Genomic DNA, 22,581 nt, shown 5'->3' with positions numbered 1-22,581 from the left:
GCAGTAGCTAATCTCAAACTGTTCCAAACAGCATCAATTCTTGATCAATGGTATACGAAACTGCAATTAAATTAATATTGTAAATGCTTGTGACATATATGAAGGGTACACGGGAAAAACGAACAATGTCACATTTCCATTAAGGTTGAGATATTGATCTATTTCGGTATATTACTGCTAAATTTATTGGTGTTTCTACTTGAAATGAAGGAAATGATGAATGTATGCGTGGTTTTAATTCTCCTTTACCACTTTTGGTAAAAATAACACTAAAGTTTGTAGTAATACAGTAAATTAGATAATGACATCACCCTTAACAGCACTGTGACATTGTTCGTTTTTCCCGTGTACCCTTCATATGTTTACCTGCATAATGATCACATGTCATATAATTTCTTATATCAATGTGTAATACTAGAAACAACTTCGGAAGTCATGTTTCACTTCACAACAGTTTTCTGTTTAGCTTTTATATGATTATTGTCAAGATATATTACATTAGCTCAGTAGTAAAACAATAGAATCGCTATTAATTTGTACTTTCTGTAGTACTTTTCATAAGACTAGTAATCAAATGTGGTTTTCAATAATAAACAACAAAGGTGACAGAAGATTAAAAAAATTAAGGAAATATTGGAAAAATGCAAAATATGGAAAGAGTCACCAAAATAATAAAACAGAAAATTATTGCCCTGTGAAAAAGAATAGCTATTCTTTTCCAGATTCATAATTTGATTTAGTTAATTCCCTCTTCTGCACATCAGTTAATCCTCTCAAATAATGTACCTTGGTGGGAGAAAAAAAATATATGCTTGTACATCAAATTAAAGAAGGAAAGGGTATTCTTTCCTCTTTACTAACATATTCCAATAAATACATAATGGAAAGAGCATTCCACATCCTCTTCTATCTAAGCAAGTATAAAATACTATACTCCCTCCTTCACAAACACAAAGTACCCCCATATTATGGTCACTAAAGATATATATCATTAACTTTGTCAACCATCAACAGTAAGGACACCTGAAGTTTGCACTCAGTTCTTCTACTCACTCTCATTTGATTAAGAGCCAAATGGAAGTCATAGCTGTTATTAATCCGGTTATTTTTTCATTCAGTGTCACTTTCAAGTACAGAGTTCATTCAGTCTATCATGATCAGTGTACAGTTTTTGATGATATACAAATTGCCAATAATGACATAGTAAAGATATCTTAATGGTCATAAAAAAAATAAGCAATAATTAAGAACAGAGAGCCTAAAAATATAAAGAAAATGTTATTTTTTTTTTTTGTTCCAGACAACTGTATACAAAATCAGCTTACTTTCTTATCAACTGATACCATGGTTTGTGTGTGGATCACATTTCATTAATTTACAACTTGTAATCTAATTGTGAACTCTTTTAGCACTGTTCTGCACAATGCAGAAAATAAATCGAAACCATATGCATTTGCATTACCAACTGCACATCAGACTAATTTTCATACTCAATAAATAGAGCAAATCATATTTTCAGATATGTTTAGCAATGTTTTGAAATATAAAGTTTTGGCACTTTTCATGTATTAGTAGCACTGAAGTACTTTCATATTGCTGTATAACACTACAATGAAATAATGGAAAACAAGTGTAATATGTACAGTACTAACATATATCTCCTAACAAATAATATAGGCCTACAATGAAAATTGTAATACAAATTAAAAATGAACCACAATTTATTGTATATACGAATATAAAAAAGATAATGTAGGCCTACGACACAATGAAAATTGTAATACAAATTAAAAATGAACAACAATTTGCTGTATTCACGAATATAAAAAAGATACTATCCAGCCATGCAAAAAAGGCAATGAAACAAAAGTAATGTAGGCTATGTATTTAATTTAAAAAAAAGAAAAAGGAAAAAGTCTTATATAAAAATTGTGCAAGCAGAGCATAATGCTCAGGATTTATAAACAAATTAGCATTGTTAATAAACCAGTTAATAAAAAATAAATTTCCATAAAAATCTGAGCTCTGATGATTTACTGTGAAGTAGCAATCAAATAACGATTTTGAAGGAATTGGGTGTGATATAATTTAAGGAAATTTTTAGCGAAATGTAGAAAGAAACATAATACTGTAAAAACTTAAATCTTGCTACGTAGCTCGAGAATCCAACTCTCAACTCTGATCTAGTAAGACAGATAAACTGTTCTGAAAATGGTAAGGGGAAAATCCTCGTCATTGCCTGCATGTTTATACACTTACTGAATTCATCAACTCGTTTTACTTTTATGGGATGTGTGCTTCAATTATAAAATCACTTAATCTGCTATCAGAGATCAATCTATAAAAACAACAGAAAACTTTGCCTACTTGAAATAGCAACAGCATGAAAGTACTAAGAATATTATTGTTCCAATACTGATACATACTCCTTTATTCGAATGTTAGATTAAGAAAACTGAGTGCATCATTAGTCAAACAGCTAGTATGAGTATTGGCTTTGCACAAAAGAGACAAGGGAATTCAAATACCAACGAATCCAACTGGATTATGTATTGGATAAAGTCTTCGGGCAGATTTCGTGGAGTAAACTCATTTCTCTTACCATCATACCACCTCTTCTCCATTAATATTCCGGTAATCATTCTGATAAAATGTAGATTAAACATATGATACATTGTGGGCAACATTTAAGATGGTACAATGTTCTACAGCTTTAGGGTGTTACTTCTACAGGGGGACATTTGTCAAGATCAGTAAACTATCCATCACTAGAGCTAACAACTGAAGCACTAGCTTTTTTTAACAGGTATCGGATTAGAATAATGATACGGTTTTTAATAAGATAAAAACCTAAAAAGAAATATCTATTTAAAATGGATGTTTAGTAATAATCTAGACTATAGATTTTGTGGGAAAAATATTGAAATGGCTCAACATATATTATCCTAGACGTACTGTCAGCCAAATGGTCAGAATACCATCTTTTCATACAGAAGATCTGAGTTCAAATTGCAACATGTCCAAGTGGAATGTACGATAGTAAAAGACAGTGTTTGGAACAAGTTTATGTGGAGCACTATCACTTACTCTGCCATCATTCCACATCATCATCACCATGAACAGTGTAATGCAGATCCACCTTCACAATGTGCACCACATACAACAGATTGCTGTACGAACTTTTTCTCAATGGTCCTAAATAGACAATGCATAACTGTAAGTGTAGGCTAGCCAACTCTCGCCAAATCTTGTCATTACATAAAATGTTTCCTTATGATGTATAATGCAAGAGAATTAACTTTAATTTTAATGAGACAGAGTTGGACTTCCCACTGAATATATAAACTTACAAACAGCAGCTATATTCATACAATGTAGGGCTTACCAATAAATCTACTTTATCACTATAAATTAACATACCAGTACAAGAGAATGTAATGATAACTGAGAACAGGTGAAAGAAACCTTCACCTTCTAGTAATTTAACAGTGACTAGTGTGCTTTCACTTGCCAATATCCCCAACTCTGAGTGTGCAGGTTATGCAAGTGTATATAGGATTTTTAATCCTAATCTGCCACATGTCTTTATGGCCATAACAATGTGGTTACATACATCCAAGATCTGTCCATATCAATTATAAAATGTGTTCAAATAAATTAACGTCGGAGTTCAGTCTCTTACAAAGGATAAAGCTCATATCTTCAAAACTCTGTCATGTCGTCTTCGTTTCTTGTTAAGGGATCACCCTGAAGTAGTGATATTATTAAACTGCAAACAAACAAACAAAACATATCCTGTAAAATCGTAATGAAATAAATAAATTAACAATAATAGTAACAAGAAAAGTTGTTTGCTGTAATGGGGTTTTTTATATTGTCATGTCGGCCTCAGTAGCGTAATTGGTATAGCGCTGGCCTTCTATGCTCAAGGTTGTGGGTTCAATCCCGGCCCAGGTCGATGGCAATTAAGTGTGTTTAATTGCGACAGGCTCATGTTAGTAGATTTACTGGCATGTAAAAGAACTCCTGCGGGACAAAAATCCGGCACACCGGCGATGCTGATATAACCTCTGTAGTTGCGAGCGTCGTTAAATAAACCATAATTAAAAAAAATACTGTCATTAAAAATACAATTTTATATACTGACATAAGAAGATAAACTGAATGGGTGCTTCCATCTCATGTACAAATTAACAATGGAAATGACTTTCTAGTGAAAATATCAATATTTATGTTCAACAACATTTTGACAAGTAATAATAAAAATAGAAGTTCCATTTAATGAGCTTACAGTCTTAATTGCTGATCTCTCTAATCCCTGGAGGAGACTGACATATATTTACAAATATTTCGACCTCGATAAAAATAAATAAAATAAACATGTCATATTGTGGAATTCGGAATATTTCGAGGTTTTCAAATTGTGGTCGTACTTGGTTTAATTACATTGTTCAGTTCAGTAAGAGTACTACATAAATGAAGATCACTGCAATGATGATGATAAAATAATTATTATAGTGATGATGATTATTTTATGCTTACATCTGATTTCACTTTGTAAGATAAGAGAGTTGCAAATGTCTAATTATTTCTGCTGTAATGAAACTATGTTCACATGTCCACTAACGCAAGAGTATTCCCCTTTTCAAGTGAGCTTTTTTAATAAGGTGCCTATAGACCCTATTTATTGACTGAATATCGCATTCAATGATAATATCACACATTTCTTCAGTTTCTGAATTTTAAATCATTTTGGGGGGAATGAACATACAGTAGATTCTGCAAACATATTTTCACTTAAAAAAAAGTATCCCCATCAAACGCCATGAAGGCACTTGGGGGGCATGGAGGTAGAGCCTCATGCTTTCCATGACCTCGGCACTAGAATGAGGTGGTGTGGTCGGCACCACGCTCTGACCGCCTTTTACCCCCGGGAAAGACCGGGTACTCAATTTTATAGGAGGCTGAGTGATAGAAAAATAACATTCCTTTTTGTTCCATTTCTATAATAGCTAAGATTATTAGTTTTAGAAAGTAATTAGAATAGATATAATATTTTCAAATCCTAAAATTTTTGTCTGAAGGATTTAAAAAAAAAATTTGTAAAAAAATAATAATTCATTTCCCCGAAACAATTGTTGGGAAGACAGACTACATAATTTCATTTGCCACTTCATCTTACATTACACGTGAATAATTCCTGGTTGTAGATACTAATTGTTAATAGATTCCAATTGTTTAGGATAAAATGCTGTATACAGATGGCAGGCCAAAAACAAGTTTTGGGGGGGGGGGGGGGAAGATCAGAGATGCTGAAAACTAATGTTTCTCGAAATCGATCATTTCTAGCATCACAATCTTTCTCTTCCTTTACAATTTGCTTCAACGCCAAACCATCACCAAAATCAATGCCCCTGAAGGTTACAATAACAAAATATAACTGGGATATAAGATAGCTAATGGGAGAAAAACTAAAGTCAGGAGAATAGACCAACAACAACAAATAACACACTTTCTTTAATGTACATCTTACAAAAAAGTTTTGTCGCATAGATACTTTATAAGTCAAAGAAAGGAGGCAGTGCGCATGATCAGAGGACAAGCAACCTGGTTCACAAGAGAAGGACTAGTTGAGGTAATAAAATCAGTTTTGTTTCGTTGTATGTTTGATTATGAGCAATGCCTCCTTTCTGGAACTTATAAAGTATCTATGCGACAAAAATTTTTCTAAGACTGTACATGTAATGTAAAAGTAAAAATGACAAGAATCATCCAAAAGTGGAACTCAATATATTTTATACTGATGAGACTTACCAATACAAATAAATGAAGAAGAAGATGAGATAATATCCCAGGTAGATCATGCAATCTCGCATGTGTTTCTTCAGCTGCCCTCGATTATGAATCTCAGTGGGATCAAACACTCCTGTGTTACCCGTGGGAACAGTCAAATATCTGGACAATACAGAAAGATTCAACATTCAAGCTGACAAAGCAGAGAATCCCTTCACATTAACAAGACTAAAGTGTCAATAATTATGAAAGAATTTGTAAAATAATAAAAATGGAATGTAAAACCATGTGGTGATTATGATGATGGTGGTCGTGATGGTGGTGATGATGGCAGCGGCAGGAGCACCAGCAACAATTGCCAAAAAGAAATAATAATAAACAATAACATAATAATAATAATAATAATAATAATAATAATAATAATAATAATAACAATAAAATCTGATGGATAGTATGCAGAGGCTAAAGAGGAAGGCAGAAAAAAAGGAAAGACTGGAGAATACTGGGTTTGCAGTGAAGGACCTGCCCTTGAGCAGAAAACTACTATGAATGAAGGAATGATTAGTGAAACTATAAATGAAGGAATGATAAATAATAAAATAACTGAAGGGCTTGGTGGAATAAGGGCCTACACACAGCAAAATACGATAGAAGGCACCATCTAGGGTTTATGTTCAAGAGATATTTGTTGTTGGATATGCATAACCTTGTTATCTTTGTTATTGACGAAGAGGAGTTCAACACACTGCTTCCATTCATGGTGAAAAAAGAATAGTTTTTTTTTTTCTGAAGTTTAAAAACGTGGGATAGACCTGTCATGCACTGGTGTCTGTTGACATCTCTTTGGCGTGCCATCGAGGTGGACGGAGGGGAAAAGGGAGTGACAGGACAATAGGGTCGAAGTTTAAAGGAGGATGATGTTTTATTATAGTAAGACTGTTTTAACAATCTTTGTTTATTTACTGAAAATAAGAAGAAAAAATATTATATGATTTTCCTTGGTTCTGGGGTGGGGGAAACAGGAGAGTCGCGGTAGAAATTGGTAATTTAGAAATTCGTCCTCAGACGTCAATGTGAAAAGAATTACGTTAGTGAGGTAGAATTTAAGTGTAATGGAGACAGGGGTAATGAGAATGCCTGAGTAAGTATTAGGCTTGCCCAGAGGGTACGATGTGGGAGAGGGAGAGATGGAACTAGAGTCGAGGTTAGTTCTCGCAATTGAGGGATAGAGCTTAGCCTAACTTAGAGACTTTTCGAGGAATTAACGAGCCTAGTTTCGCGACTTTTCGTCAGCACAGGAGTTCGAAGGAGGAACTGGGGTCGAGCAAGCTGGGATGAATATTGGGGGGAATCGAAGTCAGGATTGCTACAAGAATAGGGAGTAGAGCCTAACATTAAATTATTTCAAGAAACATCAAGGAGGAAATTTATAAGACTTTAATCATGCCAATAGTAATATATGGTGCACAGACATGGATTTTTTTTTTTTAAATTTTAGTGGGTTATTTTACAACGCTTTATCAACATCTTAGGTTATTTAGCGTCTGAATGAGATGAAGGTGATAATGCAGGTGAAGTGAGTCCGGGGTCCAGCACCGAAAGTTACCCAGCATTTACTCATATTGGCTTGAGGGAAAACCCCGGAAAAAACCTCAACCAGGTAACTTGCCCTGACCGGGAATCGAACCCGGGCCACCTGGTTTCGCGGCCAGACGCGCTAGCCGTTACTCCACAGGTGTGGACACAGACATGGATGTTGAATAAGGATATATGCATACAGACTGCCGTTTTTGAAAGAAAGATCCTTAGAAGAATATATTCCGAATTCCACAAGATCGGAGATGAAATTATAAAATTGTTCAAGGATCAGAAGGATCCAGACCAAAAGATAGGCCTAAGAATAGATGATGGGATTGTGTTCAGTGGGATTTGGATTATAGAGATGAAAGGTGCTATCAGCGGATAGAAAAGATGAAGGCCCACAATGGGTTGTAGTGCCATGCAAGAAGAAGAGATCTCCACCTTGACTTAATATCCACCACAAGTAGCTTGCCACATCTCTTTCACATGAAAAGCAGATGACATTATCTATATTAAAGTGCTACTTCAGAGTACTAAGAAATAAATATTACATACTTCAGGAGTTTGTAGGAGATATTAACACGATCCATTTTACAATAAAATTCTATGCTAACAGTGATTCAGCATAATGTAAGTTGTTAAGGGTGTTCACAGAACTTCCACCATATGTCAAGAGTTGTGTATAAAATAATGATGGTGCCAGTTTAACATGCCTTAAATTCGTTTAGGATTACTTTCAGACTGATTGAGGAATACAGGAATAACCTAAGTTAAATGGAAAAAAATAATAACTTTTGCATAATCTTGGATGCACTGGTGCTATATGTAAAGAAGAAACTCAAGTTTTGATCACACTTCAATCTTCTCTTTTGAAAAAGAGTTCTTTATTAGTCTTCTAGCAAATGGTGGAGTCATAAAACAATGAAAACAAATTCTCTCAAGATATGCGGAAGGGTATGAAGTGAAAGACCAGCTATGAGAGAGACAAAATTTCTTACCGAGGGCCCATGATTTAGCTTCAGTAAATCCCTTTCATTATTAAGTAGGAGGAGTTAAACTATAATGAGGCAAATAGTGACAAGTCATCTGCAGAATGTGGGTATCACTGATGTTTCCAAATGTTGAAAAGTGAGGAAAGAAAGAAAAAACTTTTGTTATTGTCAACTTTCTCCACATCTATTTTTTATCATTATTGTCCATTTTTTAATATCTTACATTTAATATAATCTGTCTTATATGGCAACCCTTACATGTTAAGGGAAGTGGTTATTATAAGAGGTAACTTTAATTGCTCAAATTTTTTTCATTTTCTACAAAATCTTAAATATTCTGGCATCAGCATATTATAAAAGAATTGGGATTTTTTTGCATCACTACTCATTGCTGTAATTTCATCGTAGATGTTGTAATGTCCACTATTTCGTTTTGTACAAATAACAGCCTCTCTTCAACGTTGAATACAGCAGCTCTGAGTTCCGTCTTCTGGAATATCTGCCATAGTGTGTGCGATGAAGTCCTTCAACTCATCAATATTGTCCTAGGTTTGCTCAAGAACACTCCTTCCTTCAGATGGCCTCATAACCAATAATCTGCTGGGTTAATATCTGGCGATCTTGAAGGCCAAGTTACAGGAAAGTGCCTACTAATAATGCAACCAAGAGAACAATCAGAAACAAACTTGTCATGGTGATGTAAGAAAATTCCATTTGTTGTGTAATAAGCCAGTGCCAGAATTTTTAAGATTATGTAGAAGAAAATATGAGCATTTAAAATTACTTCTTACTTTTGAAAAATAACCCGAATCACGCAAGTGAAGTGGGTAGGCATTAGACACACACTTTTATGAAAAATGCTGTAATATATCTGCTTCAATGTACTAAACTGGATGCAGTCAAGTACAATTTATTACCTTGGAAAGTGCACTATGACTGCTGAAGATTTAAAATTTACCTGATGAGTCAAGTTACGAAAGTTTATATTTTCCTCAGGATTGTCTGTGTAATTCTCCTAGACGGGAGAGCACTGGGTGAAATTAATAGGCTCTCGACCATTTTAGGTTGGTCTGAAGGCCAACAAAAAGGAAGAACAGTGGTGAACATAGGAACTTGTGCAACGCTTGCAGAAAAGTTAGAGAAACATCATTTTCAGTAACGTCTCTATTAATCAATGATAAATTACAGAAAGTTAAGTAACTACCAAACAGTTCGGTAGGCTTTGCCAACAAAAAACATCTTTATCATGTTATAGCAGAATGCTGATACAATGCTTCAAACTGATTCTCCTGATATTACCTCCCAAAGTTGCAACATTTATTTCTGAGCTCCAACCACTGTTCAATATAAAGTCAAACTGCAGAAGCTATGCAGAATCAATAAAATGTTAAAACAACAAAACAATGGTGGTTCGAAAATGCCTGGGGGAAATCAAAGAGAATCACTTCAGTATCGATTGATAGCTAAGCATTGAGCTCAGCTCATAACCTAACCTACATTAACCTGAGGACTGTAGAGAAAAAATGATGACAATGAAGTAAGTTCCAAATTTATAAATTCATATCTAATATGGTAGAAAGTGAAAATAAAAACTACTGAAAATGACCCCATATTAAAATCTAGATACACTTTCAAGAAATAAAGTGGAGAAGCAATATTTAAATGTCTGAAAGCTCTCAATGATTTGAACAATGGTTATCATGTACTTTCGTTGTACCTGTTCCATCCATCATATTTCAGCATAAAATATGGTTGAAATTTGTGTGGATGCCTTTACTATAAAAAAAAAAAAAGGCCTTGTCCTCATCTTTTAAAAACAGATTCGCAAACAAACAATGTATGAATCTAGACTAATCTATACTAATAAACTGCATCATAATAAAAAAAAAAGCTCTGCACATCTTTCTAAACCAAATCCGCAAATAAATGTGTGGTTCTAGACTAATATTCTGTATCTCTACCGTACAATACCATAGTAGCAGACTTAATAATAATAATAATAATAATATATTTATACTGGCACAGTTAAGACCATAGGGCTTTCTCTTACACTCTACCAGGTCACAAAGTATACAAAAAGTGAAAATTTAACAAAAAGTTAAAGAAAAAAGTTAACTTACTCATAAGCCAGCCAAATTGCCAATGGAAAGTTTGCAAGTGTGAGAATCCAGTGAGCATGGAGGAGGAGCAGAAGTGTCAGAAAGCCATGGGCAATCAACTTTGGCAACACCCACTGCAAACCAAAAACAGAAACTTGCATCAAGTGCCTGAATATTTGTGGAAACCAGACAGGGCATGTGACTTAAACCATCTCTGAGCATAATGATTATCACACAAACCTGCCAGCAAGTGCTTTTCTTGAGTCAGAAGACAAAGGAAGTAAGCACCAAAACATGGGCTTTTATATATATACATATATATATATATATATATATATATATATATATATATATATAAGTTGCTTATTTTACGAAGCTTTTTCAACTGCTATGGTTATATCCTCCTGAGTCCTGAAAGTATAATATACTATACCGTACTTCATACACCTGAAAAGTTTTTTCGGCATTTTTCCTCATGTCAGTGACTTTTTTTTTGAAGTATAGAATTATAATGAACTTTAAAAATAAAACAACAAATGTTTCAGGGTTCAGGAGGATATAGCATCTTAATGGATGAAGGTGATAATGCCAGCAAAACGAGTTCTGGGGGTCAATGTTGAAACGTACCCAGAATTTGCTCTTAATGGGTTGAGGGAAAGCCCTGGAAAAAACCTCAACCAGGTAACTTGTCCCAACCATAATTTGAACCCAGGCCCGCTTGTTTTACAGTCAGACAGCCTAACCATTACTCCATAGCAGTGGACTATTCATATATATGATTTATGTTTATTTTCATGTTGGTATTTCCGAATTGCAGGGATGGATATTTACACATATTTTTTCAATATTACAAAGAAGTGAGTGACAAAGTTATGTGAAACTTTCTCTATTGATTGCTGGCAAAAGGAAGCAAGACACATGTATTTAAACTCAATTGCTATCATTTAAATTAATTAATACTACATTTCATATCACTTTCGGTATATTGTTTAGAAAGAGAAACATTCAAAAAGAGCGAAACATTCATCTCATCATTTCAAAATGGAGATTTTGGACTTACTTCCTTCTGGCTTCTGAGGTAAATTCTGTCTCATCATGACTGGTAAGTTACCTCTCATCTCTGGTGCTTTTCATTACAATTGCTGGCATATAACAATTCTGTTGTTAATGTCACTACTGAATTGGCTCATTTCATATAGATTATACACAATATGTGATTACTCTCTTTCCAGCTAAAGATTGAAGTAAATGTAAATAAATGCACGTGGCTTAATGGTTCCTGATTGGCTATTGGACGCACAACGCCTCCAAACTCCTCCTTGTCATCTTCTTCCTCATATTAAAATAGTTCCTTCTAAAATAATAAAATGTATAATATAAATGGAATACGAGTGAATTAAACATGCTTATAAGAACACTTTCTTATGATTTAAACAACATGTTTATATTAATAGTTTCAGACATTGCGTGTTAAATCATTGTAACGTGTATTATGGCAACGCGCATGCGTAATAGGCATTAAATCCCTCCCAAGGTGACTTGCAGCTTCACAAAGCACATCAGCACAGCTGGTATAACACAGTGCGAGATTCAGTGTTGTCAACCTCAAATAAATTTCTGTAGAATTAAAGAAATTCTCCACTCTTCAAAGAATAACATTTAATCACGAATCTACAGAAAATGAAAATCCACTATTCCCAGTAGAAAAATAATAATATTAACCCTCTATGAGCATTTTACGAGTTAGTTCAATGAATGTGTTGAAATGTTGTCTGCAATATATCAGATGGTGGCTGTCCTGCGTGCTCACTTGCTGAAAATAATGCGCCCTGGTGGCTGCTTTGGTAGCTACCTTGCGATTGCGGAGTAATACATTTCGGTTTTGTTTACGTCTACTTCAATCTTTAGTTGGAAATAGTTTAGTTGCAGAAAATGGGACCAAAAGTCGGATTTTTCATTTTTTTGTTTTTTTGTGGTTTCAAAAAGAGGATGAAATATTGAGCATTAAAAAAAACTCATGGTTCTAGGTGCTATAGTTTTTAATATATTACTTATTGAATATTGATATTACATTATGTACTTTTCGAGAAAAATGCAAATTAAAGTTTTCATTTGTTTTCTTAGCAACTATAAGAAAGATTTAGGTATTTAAGAAGCACTGTGTAAAACTATGTTCTAGTTTAGTATGTAAAAAAAGTCTACAGGTAGCACAAGATGTCAAAACATAGAAATGCAGTTTTTACACCGCAAATTCGTTATTTTGCTCTCTTGTAAAATTTCCTTTCACGACTTCAGGTCCCTTTTCGCGCAACGGGTCACATATATCTAAAAAATTAATTTTCACGGAAAGGTGCCCTATATAAAATAACTTTCTACAAAATAATAAATAACATACAAAGTATTTCGAAAATGCGTACAGTAAGTATGTACAGAGTATTCAACACTTAAAAAAAAATGTATAAACATATTATTATGTACAATTACAAGATTCTTTATGAAGATATAGCAAGGAATAAATTAATAAAAGAAAAAACATAGTATTTTCCATGTTTAAATATTTTACTGAGATTTAATGCAATAGATTTTATATTAAACGTTTGTAGAAGGTGTTGAAACTGTCCTCCATTATATAGGCTACAACTCAAAAGCTCAGCTCTTTCACATCACATAGTTCTGGTTTTTCGAAATATGTTTGAGGAATTGCATTCTCTAGATCTCTCACAGGCTTCTGACTGGGAGATCATCTAAAGGAAATCGTGTAGCCTACTTCCGATATCAACTTGGCGTCCTTGGGTGAAAAATGGAGAGCAAGAGAATTAATGATTTCATTGTCAGAAATTCGGCATTAGCAAACAACAACAACAACTTCTGATATTATTACACTTGCAGTCATTTGTAATTTCTCAAACACATTTTGATTTTGATGAATTAAAGGTGCACGATGTAGTAGTAGTAGGGTTTAAGAGGGGCGCGTCAGCTACTATGGCTATTTGCACCCTTTGCACGATGTACAGGAGCTAAGCTCTTTGTTGAATGTAACTCAAGTACAATTTAAAAATGCTCTAATAATGTAATATTTAGCATTAAATTTCAATAAAACACTCAAACTTAACAACTGTTGTGTTTTATTTATTACCGTAATTAATTCCTAGCCATAACTTCCTAAAGAACCTCTTAATAATTAAGTATACAATAATTGTATAATATAAACTGTTTATATTATATTGGTTTTATTTTTGCTTTTTTTCTAATCATAAAATATTCTACATGTATTTACTGCATGCAATTACGACTCTATATATGGACAACGATATGATACATTGATAACATGTAACTAAAATATATAAAGCTATCAGAAAAATCTTCAATAAGATAAAAAAAAAAAAAAAAAAAAAAAAGAAGATCTTTCACAGGAAAGTATATCAATATTCACTCCCAAAATAAGGGCACCACAAATTATTGAAATAATACAGGCCAACTTTAGTTGAAGTAAAGTACAGTACCGGTACAATACTGTATAAAAGACCATAAACAATTTTCATAAGTAGAGCCCGAATTTTAATAAAAAATCATATTTTTTCTCAGTAGTCTGAAACAATGCATAGTGACAATTAAGTACATTCTCTATGAAATATGTTAGATATGTGGGGTTTTTATAGGTCATCAAAATGTATTTTTTTCATGTTTTCAAGATTAAAGTCTTTTTTTAACATTTAGATGTAGTTTCAGGTTATTTTCTTCACTTTATAGATTTTTATAGGCCATTTTTATGTTGTCTGCGGTTAAATTTTCATTATTATATATATTTTTTTATAATTGAAGTACTATTGGTTCACTGTATGCATATACCATTGTGATAGTTTTCAGATAGTGAGCTAAATAATGATATTTAGTTAGAGTCGGGGTCTTCTACAAAATTTAAGTTTTAGTACCGTAATAACTAATGTGTAATAGGCTTGAAGATTTTGGGTGTTTAACCCAAACTATCATCACAACCGAAATGTCCTGGAAGCCTGAAATAACTGACCTGTCTGTAATTTATTACTGTGTTTATTAAAAATGAACCACCTGACTTACCATATTCAGTTTCGAACAACATTGTTGAGCATTTAGATAATCACACTCGAGATCTGATAACGTTATAACCTGAATTAGCATTAAGGAAGTTATTACATATTACTCATGTAGGATACATTTCAAAATGATGACTTCATAATAATAACAGACAGAAAACAAAATGTCTGAAACTTGGACATTAAAATCTACCTTTAATTAACCTGAGTTATGGTGGACAGTGCACACTTTTGTAGGTAATAATGGGGTTCTGAGCGTCGATAATAAACTAAATAGGCCTAAACATGGAATGTTGACAGAAAACTGAATTATTAAGAGAAATCTCTCCAGACAGTCATTTCTGTATCACAAATCGCGCTGAATTTGCTTTGAATAGAACTCCGACTTTTTTGCTGCCTAGAACCTGTCAAAAGAAGACAACTACTAGACAGCTTTTACTAAGAAGTAGGCAAACTATATAGGCCTATACTTCCCAAAGGGATATAGGCCTATCTCAAAACAATTATTGGCTATGGAATAATTCTTCTCGGGTTCTCAACCAGGTGAGTTGGATAGTTGCTTCCAAGCTTTCGATTACTAGCTCTGAAGTCACTTCAATCCCTGAAGAAAATGGCAGAGCTAGTCATCGAAAGCTTGGAAGCAACTATCTAACTCAACTGGTTGAGAACTCGAGAAGAATTATTCCATATCTAATGTCGGCAGAGCCTCAAATCCTACATAATTATTGGTTAATTTCGTTTATTAAAACAACCAACATTAACTTCTCTGCAGGATTACTTTCAAAGATCTTAGCTTCTTCCAAATAGCAAATATTTGAATTTGTATCTACAATTCTATTATAATTAAGTAGTTTATTTGTCAGGATGGGATGAAATGGAATTGAATTTCGGGAGAGGGGCACTATGGCCCAGCACCGCGACCTTTAACGCTATATTGTTCTAACCTTCAAGTTAGGCGCATTCCCAAACCCACACTGGCTGACTACACTAAGGGTCGCTGCGTACCAAGGTTTCGAGCAGACAACACCCCTCATCCCTAGGCCAGTCGGCGTTCGGGGAATGCTATGGAATGATGACGAAATGGATAAATGTTGCCCAGATGCCTAATATGAGAAAACGGGAGAACCCTGAGGAAAACCCCAACTGCGATTTGCCCGCCACAAGTGTTCCAGGTCTAACCGAGACTCGAACCCGAATCGCCTGCATGACAGGCTGAAGGTCTGACCATTCAGCCACCGCAGGGGACTGTTGTGCCTAGTCAGGTTAATTACAAATGACACTGTAGCACATACTTATGTGATCTTGCACTTTTAATTAGTGTAAAGATGCAGAAGACAATTATTATTTTCTATGCTACTTCGCCATTATAACGAAACACTAATACCGTACAAATATTTAAAAAGGATACGAAATAAACTAGTAAGAAAAGAACAGCTCCTGTATCTACTAACGAAAAAGTAAACAGCAATGGATCAGACACCATATCGATTACACGTATTAAAAATATATAAATATTTAAAATTCCGTTGTTTGTATAACTTGACTGTTATGACACTTCACTTTCTTGATAGATACGGTTCAAATGTATATTTCAGTGATACCGGTAAATATAAGAGCATGACAAGAGCGCCATATTTGGATTACTCAGTCATGCAAACCTCTATTATATCAAGATAGTGGGTGACATTACACCCCGATCAGGGATTACACGTAGGCACGAAATATTTAATATATATCCTAGCAATAATGAGTTTATTTGTTTATAAACTATATAAGCGATATCAATCTGTTATGCAGTATTTTATGAAATATTAAAAAATTATTTTATGGAATTGACCAAACTAACTTGTAATAGGGAAATTTAATTTCCACCAAATGCTTCACTACGAAGTCATTGCTGTTCAAGGGGGTCAATATTTCAAATATTAGATCGGAATCCTTTGACGAAATGAAAGACTTCAGAAATAATAATAATGGCAATACTGAATTATTGTAGATTTTAACTGCGTATAAATGTTAATTAAAAACGGAGTGGTCGGCAAGTGCATTAACAGTGGACAGGGTTGCCAACTATCTATAGTGTGTTTAATCAAGACCGTCTCCAATATCTTGGTTTAATCCTAGATCATAGAAATACTAGAAGTATTTCTATGACCTAGTCTTATGATTTTAAGTACTAAAGTACCGGTGCTTCACTGGAATAATGACTCTAATCAAACTCATCTGTGGCTCAAGTGCTAGAGCGCTGGTACACAAAGCAGACATTGCAGAGGGTTTTTTCTCGGGCACTCCCATTTCCCTCTATCATTCCACAAAAACACGCCACCTCCCTCCTCATTTCATCGGATTACTGAATAATACTATACAACCGTGATCAGGGGATACAGCTATATCACAGTCTACTATATACAGTCGCGAAGCTCAATATGTAGTAAAAATGCAAACATGGGTAGTTGCCCACCACTAGGATCGCTACTATCGCCTCATCATCGCAGATCTCTCTCCTAGCAGACGACAAAATATGTTACACTTTCGTTGTGTTCTTTTGGAAAAATTAACACCTTCCTTCCATTATTGAAATATTAAATGCATAAAGTTAATTTATTATTTTAATGAAGTATATTAAATTCCACCATAAACTCGAAGATAACTGCAAGAAATAAGTTAATATAATTTTTGTTTGTGCAAAACGAACTGAAATTTACTATAATAGCTTCACTCATTCAAGATTATAGCGATAATCAACTATGAAACCAATAAATATTAATTTGCATTTCCCTTTACAAAAATAATAATTGAAATATGAATTAATGGAGTAACTTACGTGTACCGGTACTTGTAGTGTAGGCTTACGTAGTTAACAAAGTGGGATGAGGTTAAGCAATAATAATCACACCAGAATTGGAAATAAAACGTGATCAATAAATTTTATTGTAACAGATTTTTTCTACGTCTCTAGTAAAGCAACAAATAAAAATAACAACAAAATTAACAGCTATAATTAAAAACATATCCTTTGACAAAAAAGTAGGCCTAAGCAATAACAATCCCACCAGAATTGAAAATAAAACGTGATCAATAAATTTCATTAAAACAAACTTAATTTTTCTACGTCTTTAGTAAAATAACACATAAAAATAATAACAAAATTAATAGCTACAATTAAAAACATATCCTCTGAAAAAAAAAAGTAGACCTAACCTTTATTTCTCTGGAAATTTAGCAGCCTAAGTGACAGAACTTTAACCGGTATCTAATGTCCTATCGGTTAAACTGAAACATTTCATTGTGAAATTTAAGGATATAATGTATTCTAACAGTCACAAATAACTTCAAAATTAACAGTTTTGTTTCTGCACAGCATTCTTGTGGAAACCCAGGAACCTTTCTGAATCTCTCTGAAATCGGAAAAAGGATAACTCTGGCCTCTTTCTCTTACTGTTGCTACAATTTATAGCACTACAAACGTCTCCTCCTTGTCCCATATTATTATTCCAATTATATTTTAGCCATTAACATTTTCATTACAACCAATAACGAACATTTTACAAGCGTCAATGTGAAATATGCAACGAGCTAGCACGCGATAGAAATACGACACAGTCCAAAGTCGACCATGGACAGTCTATTGTTTCTAGTTGCTAACCGCTTGGAGCGCTTTATCACGAGATTTGCAAAAAAAACACCTCAAGCTTCGCGACTGTATATAGTAGACTGTGGCTATATTCCATTCCACCATAGAACTCTAAACAAGAGGAGTAGAATTCTACTCCTCTTGACTCTAAATCTGTAAGTTGGTGTTCAAAGGAGCCACCGAACTGCACTCGGTGAAATAAAATGGAGTAGCCTATACTACGTTGATGACGTTAGATATGAATAAAATGTAATTTTGAAGTTATTAACTTTATTTAAAAGCTTGGAAACCTCTAACCTGATTTATGATACGCGTTTTTGCTTTATATCGAAAGGAATTTTAAAGTCATTGACCCTCCTTTAACCTTCTGCAATCAAAATTATCTTCTTACATTTTGTAATATATATATATATATATATATATATATATATATATATATATATATATTACAGATTAATAGCTTTATTACCCTCCTGCTGTATCAGAGAGTTGATCTCTTTCAATCTATCATTTTCAACTTGTTTTTGAAACCTTCATAAATAACTACTACAATGAGAAAAATGCGTGATATTACTATTTATATTAGCATCCATTAACATATAGGCTACTGTTTTGCTTGCTAATATATTTTATTTTAACGTGAAACCAGGGGCGGCCCGTGATTCAGAAGACAAGTGAAGTGCTGACAACTGTATGTGACAAGAAACAATATTTTTTCTATCTTACCTTATCTCTTGTAGAGTAGGTCTATTCTCCTGTTCTTCAGGGCTGCGAATTTGTCAATGATGTCGTCTAAAAAGCTGGGCTTTCCTTCAAGTTCCGAAAGAAGTTCTCTATGAATAGAAATGTTGGCCAAGGAGGACAAAGGCTGCTGGGAAATTGTATTCCGCAAATAAGTTTTTATTCTCTTTAGACACGAAAAACTTCTTTCTACGGACACACTGGTGGATGGCAAAGACACTACAAGTGAAAACAACTTATACGCTTCCTGGAATACGTCTTGATGAACATCACTCTGACGTAACATCTCCAATGCTTTCAAAGCGTTAACGCCACCGTAATTGCTATCACCATAAAGAAGTTCAAGTTCATTTTGTAAACGTTGATTTTTTTTAAATATGGATGGGTAGCACTCGATCAAGTTCTGCAAAGCACCTGATGGAAATTCTTTAGAATAGTCTTTAAATTTTGTTGTATCTACAAACTTAGAAATGATATTTTGTTCAAGTCATAAAATCTAGTATTAATTTGTGACAATATTGTCTGCTATCTCGTAAAACAATGACTTGTATTTGAAGAAAATGTCTTCATTGGATAATTGGGCATGCTGTCTTTTATGGTTGCAGTTACTTCTCACTTTTGCATTACGAAATATTTTGTTGCAGTATTCTTCATTTCTTTTACTATTAATCAAATCGTAAGTACTTCGAATTTTAGCTGCACAGTAACTTATATCTAAACATTTCTTTTGCAGAACATCATACAAAACATCAGTTAGACTGAATATGTCATAAAAAACCAGAGCCAAAAAACTGAATTCAAAGTCATTCATGTCATTCAAGAACCCTCCGCATTGACGGATGGAAGTACTATCAGTTCCAGGATTTATTTTTATTTCTTCAAAAACCTCTTTTAAACCGTCCCAATTGTCTACTACTGTTTTGAGTATTTTGGAGTTCGATGTCCACCTCGTTTCCACAGCTGTTGGAATTCGCCTTCCAACTATCGAATTTAGAATGTAGTTACGTTTACCTGAATGATGAAAGAAAGTGGGAATTCCGCTTAAGTTTGCAAAGAAAATTCGGCAACTTGAAATACTGTTGCAACTCTGTTGCAGAACTAAATTCAAACGATGCGCTAGACAGTGAATGAAAATAGCTTGAGGAACTTCATCTTTGACTTTTTTCTGTAGGCCATTTATGTGGCCTGACATTACACTAGCGCCATCGTAACACTGTCCTATCAATTTATTACGATAATTCAAAGGCCCTAAGATGCTGTCTATTAGTTCAAACAGGGCTTGTGCAGTCCGATCAGAACTTACGTCATAAAAACCTAAGAAACGCTCTACCAGTTTACCATGTGAAGTCACGAATCTTACTATTATAGAGCATTGACAGTTTTGTCCAACGTCCATCGCATCGTCAATTTGCAATGAAAAAAAATCAGTTTCACTTCTTTCTTGATTTGGTTACATACGTAGTCTGAAATACATTCAATTAGTTCGTTCTGTATTGTCTTAGACTCGCCGCTGAATACACATTTAATTTTATTGTATTGATTTCTAACTTCGTCGGAACTTACGGAGAGCAAAGTTTGGAGCAGTTCTTTGAAATTACCGCGGTTATGTGACGAAACTTGTTCATCATGTCCTCGAAATGGCAACTCTTGTTTCGCTAAATATATAACGGCTTGAACCACAACTTTCATAAAGTTCCTGTTTAACCGAACATTCTCATTAAATATTTTAATACACAATAAGGACGACTCCTGTAACACATCACGAATTGAGTTCAAATTTCTTTCGACTTGTTTCAATTGCAATACGCACTTCAAATGCTCACTCGAATCCCCATGTTTGTGAAATGCACGAGTTGAGTTCGCAAAATCGCCAAACCCCGCGTTATTCCAAACGTTCTTTTTCACTCCTAATAAAAGGCAAGCCCAGCAGAAAAGTTTTTGTAGAAAAACACTGCCACATAACCAGGTATACTCCCCATACCAGGTACTTTTAAAATGCAATTGATAAGAATTTCCGGACTTTTTTTGTTTTCTAACAGACACTGATAAACGCGGAGTTGGGCGATTAAACACTAATAAGTCTCTCTTATCTTCCTCGCGCCAACGAGAAAACGGTGTCTCTAATAAATTACACACTACATCGTTTTCTGGATTCATTCGCAAAATCACTTATGAACATCACTAAATAATACACAAATACAAAATTAACTTGTTTCTCTCACCAAGAAATGGATAAAACTGACAATGGGTTTGCACTTGTCGCCTTGTCGGGGTTCGGCGGGTTGGACAAGCGAGGGGTGTTTAGAAACCTGTTTCTTTATTCCTTGAATAGGCAAAGGAACGGCTCTTCTATCCTTGGAGGGTCAATGCTCGTTACCATGGCAACCTACAACAGGCCTGTGTACTAGAAATGTGGAAAAAGAAGCGTTTCTTCTTGAAAACCAGTACCTACTCTTACATTATATAGGGGGTGAGTATCAGCAAGCGACACGAAAGGGAAAGTGTGCAGCGATACACCCAGACACTTCACGAGGCTTTCGTCTTTCAGATAGCGATAGGAGATTTGTGAGCAGGTTATAACTATGATAAAATGAAAATGCATAATTATTGTGATTATAATTTTAAAATGTAGGTGAAGAGCCACTTCAGTCACTTCACCTTGCAGGCCGCGGCTGTGTGAAACTGATACCAATTATGCTATGAAGTTTTTGCTCTTGAAAATGACAAAAATTTATACTCAGAACAAGTTTTTTTAAATTTGGTTATTTAATGACACTGTATAAACTACTCGGTTATTTAGCATCGATGGAATGGGAGATAGGGAGAAGATATTTGGCGAGATAAGACAGAGGATTCGCCATAGGTTATCCGACATTCGCCTTACAGTTGAGGAAAACTTCAGATAATCATCCCAACTGGGAATCAACCGAGCTCAACTCTGGCTCAGGAAGCAAAAAAAAAAAAAAAAAAAAAAAAAAAAAAAAAAAAAAAAAAAAAAAAACTTTGTTCATGTTTATTTGATAATATATAAATAATATAAAGGTATATTTAATCTTAGAATGTCCATTAACAAAATTTGACATGGTAAAACATCAATGCTATGCAGTAGGACTAATAAATATTTACCTGTATCAAAATAGGTTCTGTATATTTTCCTATGCAATTAGTGATTCAATTTACACAATGTTCCAAAATATTAAATTCGGTAGTACAAATGTGTAGGCCTATATAAATGTTAAATAACAGAATGAACTCGTCAATAAGTTTAAGTTACTGGGTGAATGACGAACAGTCAAGTACCCACCATCAGTTAAAAAAAAAAAAAAAAATTAATTTAAGTTACTAGTGTATACTTGCATGTGGAATTCTTTAATTCTTTTATCTTGCAAGTTGTTGCAACCAAATACTATGCACAGTCACCATTCAATTATTTTAAGTAGTTGAGCTTCATTTAGAGGAAAAAATAAATCTGAGAATGTAAATTTAAGTTCGCACAAAACCACACAAACTCCATAGAACATGCTGCAGACAGACAGCGATACTAAAGTATCTCCTTCCTTGTCTGCTTCAGCTCCTGTCATATGCAAGACCACTAGAGTCTGTTCCAGTTGTGAAACAGAGTTCAATGCACCCCACTGATGAAATAAAGATGGCAATGATGACGTAAT

The 22,581-nt window shown here is 34.1% G+C and overlaps 1 protein-coding gene across 1 annotated transcript; it reads right to left on the bottom strand.

Annotated features, from left to right (window-relative positions):
* Positions 1–1,774: 1,774 nt before the first annotated feature.
* Positions 1,775–16,168, bottom strand: cnir (cornichon-like protein). Its single transcript, XM_069835693.1, has 5 exons — positions 15,947–16,168; positions 14,543–14,611; positions 10,487–10,599; positions 5,815–5,955; positions 1,775–3,769 (listed from the first exon to the last, which is right to left on the bottom strand). The coding sequence occupies exons 1-5, from the start codon at positions 16,019–16,021 to the stop codon at positions 3,703–3,705; spliced, it is 465 nt and encodes a 154-aa protein (XP_069691794.1). The 5' UTR covers positions 16,022–16,168; the 3' UTR covers positions 1,775–3,702.
* Positions 16,169–22,581: the final 6,413 nt, after the last annotated feature.

The sequence above is a fragment of the Periplaneta americana genome, chromosome 9 (genome assembly GCF_040183065.1).
Source record: "Periplaneta americana isolate PAMFEO1 chromosome 9, P.americana_PAMFEO1_priV1, whole genome shotgun sequence".
NCBI classification, from domain to species: Eukaryota; Metazoa; Arthropoda; class Insecta; order Blattodea; family Blattidae; genus Periplaneta; species Periplaneta americana.
This window is presented reverse-complemented; position numbering and strand designations above follow the sequence as displayed.